This window comes from Mytilus galloprovincialis, chromosome 10 (assembly GCF_965363235.1).
Source record: "Mytilus galloprovincialis chromosome 10, xbMytGall1.hap1.1, whole genome shotgun sequence".
NCBI lineage: Eukaryota > Metazoa > Mollusca > Bivalvia > Mytilida > Mytilidae > Mytilus > Mytilus galloprovincialis.
In genome coordinates this window covers 55,931,913-55,938,904 of record NC_134847.1, presented here as the reverse complement: position 1 = coordinate 55,938,904, position 6,992 = coordinate 55,931,913, and the positions used below count along the sequence as shown (strand labels likewise).

The 6,992-nt window shown below is 32.4% G+C and overlaps 1 protein-coding gene across 1 annotated transcript in view; it reads right to left on the bottom strand.

Moving 5' to 3' along the window:
• Positions 1-3,889: 3,889 nt before the first annotated feature.
• LOC143049532 (uncharacterized) overlaps positions 3,890-6,992 on the bottom strand; it is a 95,062-nt gene continuing 91,959 nt past the window's right edge. The window contains exon 60 of the mRNA XM_076223139.1: positions 3,890-6,306. Coding sequence (XP_076079254.1) covers positions 5,971-6,306 — 336 coding nt within the window. The 3' untranslated portion in view covers positions 3,890-5,970. The remainder of the gene's footprint in view (positions 6,307-6,992) is intronic.

The window sequence follows — 6,992 nt, the reverse complement described above, 5'->3', positions numbered from 1 at the left end:
TCGTGCGTTAAAAACACAATGGGTAGGTTCATCGTGAGACTGAGTGTTGTGTTCGTGCGTTAAAAACATAATGGGTAGGTTCATCGTGAGACTGAGTGTTGTGTTCGTGCGTTAAAAACATAATGGGTAGGTTCATCGTGAGACTGAGTGTTGTGTTCGTGCGTTAAAAACATAATGGGTAGGTTCATCATGAGACTGAGTGTTGTGTTCGTGCGTTAAAAACATAATGGGTAGGTTCATCATGAGACTGAGTGTTGTGTTCGTGCGTTAAAAACATAATGGGTAGGTTCATCATGAGACTGAGTGTTGTGTTCGTGCGTTAAAAACATAATGGGTAGGTTCATCATGAGACAGAGTGTTGTGTTCGTGCGTTAAAAACATAATGGGTAGGTTCATCATGAGACTGAGTGTTGTGTTCGTGCGTTAAAAACATAATGGGTAGGTTCATCATGAGACTGAGTGTTGTGTTCGTGCGTTAAAAACATAATGGGTAGGTTCATCATGAGACTGAGTGTTGTGTTCGTGCGTTAAAAACATAATGGGTAGGTTCATCATGAGACTGAGTGTTGTGTTCGTGCGTTAAAAACATAATGGGTATGTTCATCATGAGACTGAGTGTTGTGTTCAGATGAAATTTTAACGTCCACCTTCAATAGCAAACAGAAATGCATAAAATACATTTTTTTTAATAATTCTGATAAAATAAATGTTTAAGCTGCTTTTCAAGATAAAGACTGAGACGTGGACCTACACTATGATTAAACTTTCAGCTCAAAATTTTGAAAATACTAAACAAACATGCACCCTTTAACGAAAAGGAGAATACTGCCATTAGATTACAAATACCATATGGACGAATTTCCAGAATACAAAGTTGTTATAATTTCTGTGTCATTTGATATCTTGTGAAGAGTTGGACAATCATTGGCAATCACACCACATCTTCTCTTTTTTTTTATATAAAGACACGGTATGCATATTGAATACAAATACCATTCAATCTGAACAAAAAGGTATTAGTATGTCCCTACCATCAGTGGCGGATCCAGAGGGGGGGTTCCGGGGGTCCGCACCCCCCCTTTATTTTGGCCGATCAATGCATTTGAATCGGGACATATGTTTGCACCCCCCTGCACCCCCCCTTTGCCCTGGGCTAGCACCCCCCCTTTCGAAAATTCCTGCATCCGCCACTGACCATTACATGCTTTTAAGGTGTACGCATTCGCATGGCGGTTAATTTGCCTTTGGCAGACAAGTATACCTGTCAATGCACCCGGTCTGCCTCAGTTTGGACTTCAAATGATGCCTTCAAGCCTTTCGGTAATCTAATGTTGTCAATTGTTTATTTACATTTTTAAACTTCAAAACAGAATTTGAGTGAGAGCTTTTCTTTTTCTGACTGGTTACAATATGCATCTTTTATTGATCCTATCAAAGCTATATGAAACCAAATTAGAATTACAGTGAAGTTATAGCATTGAGAGAAGGCACGGTTTGTATGAAGTATTTTGATTTTAATAGAATGAAATTCAAAACAGTGTGGCTGTGGCCATTGATTGACACATTAAATTCATCCATTGACTGGGACAATTTACATGAACGTTTGTCTGTAACGACCACTTTTCACGACGTACCTACGATAGACATTTAAACTGTGGGGTCACCAAAGGTTTCTTAACGCCTTTAATTATAAAATAATTCAAAAATTAATCAGGAATAACCTTTATGTTTTGATTTATATAATTTGATATAAATCAAAACATCGTGTTATTTCTGATTAGTTTTTCGAATTACTTTATTAAGGTGTTGAGAACCTTTGGTGACCCCATAGTTTAAGTGTCTTTAAAAAGTACATAGTGAGCAGTGGTCGTTACATACAAACGTTTACCTAAATTGTCCCAGTCAATGGATGAATTTAATGTGTCAATCAATGGCCACAGCCACACTGTTTTGAATTTCATTCTACCTTCGTATATATAATATATACACGATAGTATCGAGATGTATTTGTGCCTGTCTGCAGCTGCATTTATTCCTCTGTAAAACTGTTGAATCAAGTCCAATTTCCATACTGATTTTCTGTGCCTTTTTTCTCTAAAATTTAAAACATTCTCTTGAAAAAGTTGAGAGTTGTTGTATTTAGACATTTGTTATCAAAATATTATAAATGGTCTACTGATTCTGTTCGCAAGTTGTTAAGAATTGGTTCAAATTAGACATTGACTTATAGCATGGACACTTGTCTTGAATTAAAGACCTCAGTTGGCTTTTCATTCAATGCCATTTCTTTAACATCGCTTATGCTACAGAGGGTGAAAAGTTACTTAGTGTTCAGCAAAAAATGCATTAACACTGCACATTGCTTAGCTAGAAACATTCCAACCTGATTGATTGGTAAGTGTTTTGTTTACATCCAATGGCAATTACTTTATAGATAAAAGTAGATGTGTATCGGTTGTCATTGATACAATGCATGTTCGGGACACTAATGATACAATGCATGTTCGGGACACTTATGATACAATGCATGTTCGGTACACTAATGATACAATGCATGTTCGGGACACTAATGATACAATGCATGGTCGGGACACTAATGATATAATGCTTGTTCGCGACACTAATGATACAATGCATGTTCGGGACACTAATGATATAATGCATGTTCGGGACACTAATGATACAATGCATGTTCGGGACACTATTGATACAATGCATGTTCGGTACACTAATGATACAATGCATGTTCGGGACACTATTGATACAATGCATGTTCGGGACACTAATGATACAATACATGTGCGGGACACTAATGATTCAATGCATGTTCGGGACACTATTCAAACTTACAAAATCGTAATAGTGTGTACCAGATTACTCAAATCTAGAAGAAGATAGCTTTAGAATTATTCTAATCGTATGATGCACAAAACAGCACATGTATAATACATTGTTCACTGTTATCCTACAAACTTTCATATGTTTAGTGATGGTACACCCGAGTCTCGTTGCTTTCGTTTCCAGTTTACTATTCACTTTTGTACTTTTGCTAGCCTTACCTATCTCTTACTTAGATTATCAATGTTAACATTAATATGTTAAGTAATCTAACACCGGTCTTGTTGCTTTCTTTTCAATGTTCAAATATGTATGTTTGTTGGCCTCTCATGACTTAAACTGTCAGTGTTCATTCAATATTTTTTTGTAATATAACACCAGTATTGTTGCTTTGTTTTCATTGTTCTTTGTTCACATATGTATTTTCACTTTACACCTCTACTTAAATTGCCAGTGTTCACACACAACACGTTTCTAATACTGCCTTGTAACTTAAGTTTTCACTGTTCACAAACAACATGTTTCTAATACTGCCTTGTAACTTAAGTTTTCACTGTTCACATATCTTGCAGGTGTTACATGGTCATTTTTTTCTTGACCAATGTGTTTTGAATGTCCCTTTGGTGTATTCTGATTCTTTTTCCTACATGTTTAGTTACCTTAACTTTCATTGTTCACTTTTCATAAACATAATTTTTGCTTATATATAAGAAGATGCGGTTTGAGTGCCAATGAGACAATTCTCCATCCATGTCACAATTTTTAAAAGTAAACCATTATCAAACCCTTTTGGTTACTTTCTGCTTTGTCTTGTTTGTGTGTTGTATTTAACTTTAAATTTTCCCATTTCCAATTTGATTGGCTTAGTATAGTCATTGGTGAAGACCAATTGTTGACTGTAGACTGTTTTCTGCTCTATGGTTGGGTTGTTGTCTCTTTGACACATTCCCCATTTCTATTTTCAATTTTACCTGTTACTTCAGAAAATTTTGATACACTTGTGGTTCTGAACTTTTCAGAATATAGGATTGTTTGGAAATAAAATGACAAATAAACAGAGAAACTTTATTTATATCATATATTTATTAATTTCGTTTAATAGCATTACCCATAATTCATCACTGTACCTTATTGATATGGTTTTTATACAAGAGACATGATTCTGTGGTGAGACACATAAAGTTGTTGTATTTTATATAAATAAGCACACATAATTAACAAATATAAATGGTTATTGCTTATATAGACATAAAAAAGCATATAATGAGACACTTATATTGCATAATTAAATGTAATACAGAATTTGTAGCCATCATACAATGTTAACAATACACAATGACAGTCCTCAATTTGGATGTTTAAGTATATAGTCAACACATCCTTACAATAATGCTTTATAGATTTCCATTACTATTATATATATCAAATGATTTGGCTTCTAAACAGTATGAAATTTACAAAATAAGGTATTTCTTTTCTCTTTGATGATATTGGTTGTATGCTTAATATCCAGTGGCAAATATGTCATGCATGTTCAGGACAAATCTTACAGATTGAAGCATCCAATATAAATCCTGATAATTAATAGTCAGTGTATGATATATAGGTCAAATTAACCTAATAATACACGTTTTCAAAAGTGTTTCTAACTTGTTTTCCATAGATCTGATGCATGATAATATATTGATAATAAGACTCTGCTCTATAGTCATGCTATCATTTGATAGAAGAGTGTTTGTTGCTGAACGGATAATTATAAGTCTCAATATAATTAAAATCATTAATGAAATATATAGTAGCTCTGCATGGACTTAGGATATATGAGCATGTAATCTTAATGAATAAGGGTATATAAAATTCTGCTATAACTTATTGCTTTTTTGCTACAAATAGGGTAATGGATCATTGAAAAGTTGAAAATTTCTCACATAGCTTTGATGAATTCTAATAAATTTCCTCTCACATTCTCAGTAAATATTGTGAATAAAATATTATGTTACATTTTGATTATACAATCAAGCTTATATAATATCACACACCTGATCAATTAAATGTTTGATTATAAGGTAACAACTACAAACATTAACAAAACTTAACATGTATCACACACTGGATTTCTTTTTTTTAATATTTTGATTTCATAACGAGACATACATTTATCCCTGAGATGGAGCTTAGCAAAATTTCTACCTCGTGTGGAGTATTTCAGTCAAATTAAATAATAACTTCTCTCTGACATAAAAAAAAGATATGGCATAAAAACAACTTTTATTGTAAAATTACTTTACCTGTATAAGTTAAAAAACAAATTTCATAAAAAAATATTCTAATCTTTGCCTAAGCCCTATAATGCCGATGCTTTATAAGTAGTTTCAGAATACATTAATATCGAGTTTGTGCAATAAGAAACTAAAAAAACTTCACATAAATTTGTAACGTTTCAACACAAAACATTCTAGATTTGACTACACAGATTAAAATTGATTGCTATGCAAAAGACATTAGTTTAAAAATTTACTTTAATTTATGGTAATTCCTACAACTTTAAAGTGCTGTATAATAATTTCATTACTAAGTACTTGCTAATGACATTATTCTGACTTCATAAACATTTGCCATGCAATACAAGGATTACCAATGTAAAATGAAATTTCATTGGTAGTTGCATTTTATAGATGGCCATGGCATCTGGTGAAACCCCTATTATATTGAGTATTATATATGCTTTGTACATAAACATCACAACCATAAATATAAAGACTTTTCAATGATTTCCTTGATTTTAGGAAAATATAAACACACTTCATTTTACCTAATGCTTTTTTTTGTAATGATATAATTTATTGCTATACATGAATAAATATTCTAATGAATCTTTTGAAAGATACCACAATATATTTTCAATAATAGAAATTTCACAATCAAACATTGAAAGTCTTATAAAAATAAAAAAATCTTCATTTTATAAAGACTTAAAACAGTATAATATTTAATGAAATTGTGAAAAAAAACTGTTGATTAGAATCATATAACATTTTAAAGTAAACAATTTATTCCATTCATCCAAGCACCCTTGTATTTGTGTTCTCCAATTGAAAGACATGGTAATAAAAATGCTAGCAAATGGTGAAATCAACAATAATCATTGCGTCTGACTTCATACCACGGAACATCTGGACGATGATAGCCATGTGGTGTTCGTAGAGGATCATATGTCCTGACAAATGGTTGTTGTGGATATCCCATGTATTGCATGTGAACATCGTCCATGCTCCGGTGATGTGATTGATGAGCTGGGTTATCATAATAATCAACTTCATACATTTCCGATCGATCACGATGACGACCTCTCTTGTGGCGAGACTTTTCGTGAATTCTTTCATCATCGTGAGAAGTCTGTTTCTTTGATGGTACTTTCTGTTTTGTCTTCCCCCAATGAGAGCCTCCTTTCTTATGCGATGGACCAGGCTAAAAATAGAAAGTATTTTATTTGATTAAATTTTCTCTTCCTCGGCAGAATCTTATACCTAAATGACACAAATAATCAAAATATGCCGGAAAACAAAGATGTGGATCATTTTACCTACAACACTACTCTAAATTTTGTTTCTAAAAGTCTTAAATTTGTTTTCCATTCAGCTTAAAATACAATTGTTGCAAGCATCATTTTTCTTGTAATAATTTGACATAAAAATATATGGTAAAATACATGTACAGCTGGAATCCTGTCAACATAGAATAAGGAAGGCAGGTCAAAATTACTAATTCCTTTTTGTACCTGTTAAACCATAATTAACCATGAATACATCCATTATTTGTAGAAATCATGGAATGCAGTGATATAACATATTATATTGCTTTAGCTTAGTTTCAAACTGGAAAGTAAAATTGAATATTCTTGATTTTTTTTTTCATTTTGCTTAAAGCTACATTCACAAAAATTGATCAACATCCATGCATATATCTCATCATAAACTTATCTAATTTTGTTTGTATATATACACTAAATCTAGATTATCCCTGAATGACTTTAAACAAGGATACTCTAATATAAGTCATTTAGGTAAAAAATCTAGAGCACGGTCACCCTTAATAAACACCAATGTTTTGAAAAATAAGAAAATTATAGCAGCGAAATATTATTGATTTAAAAT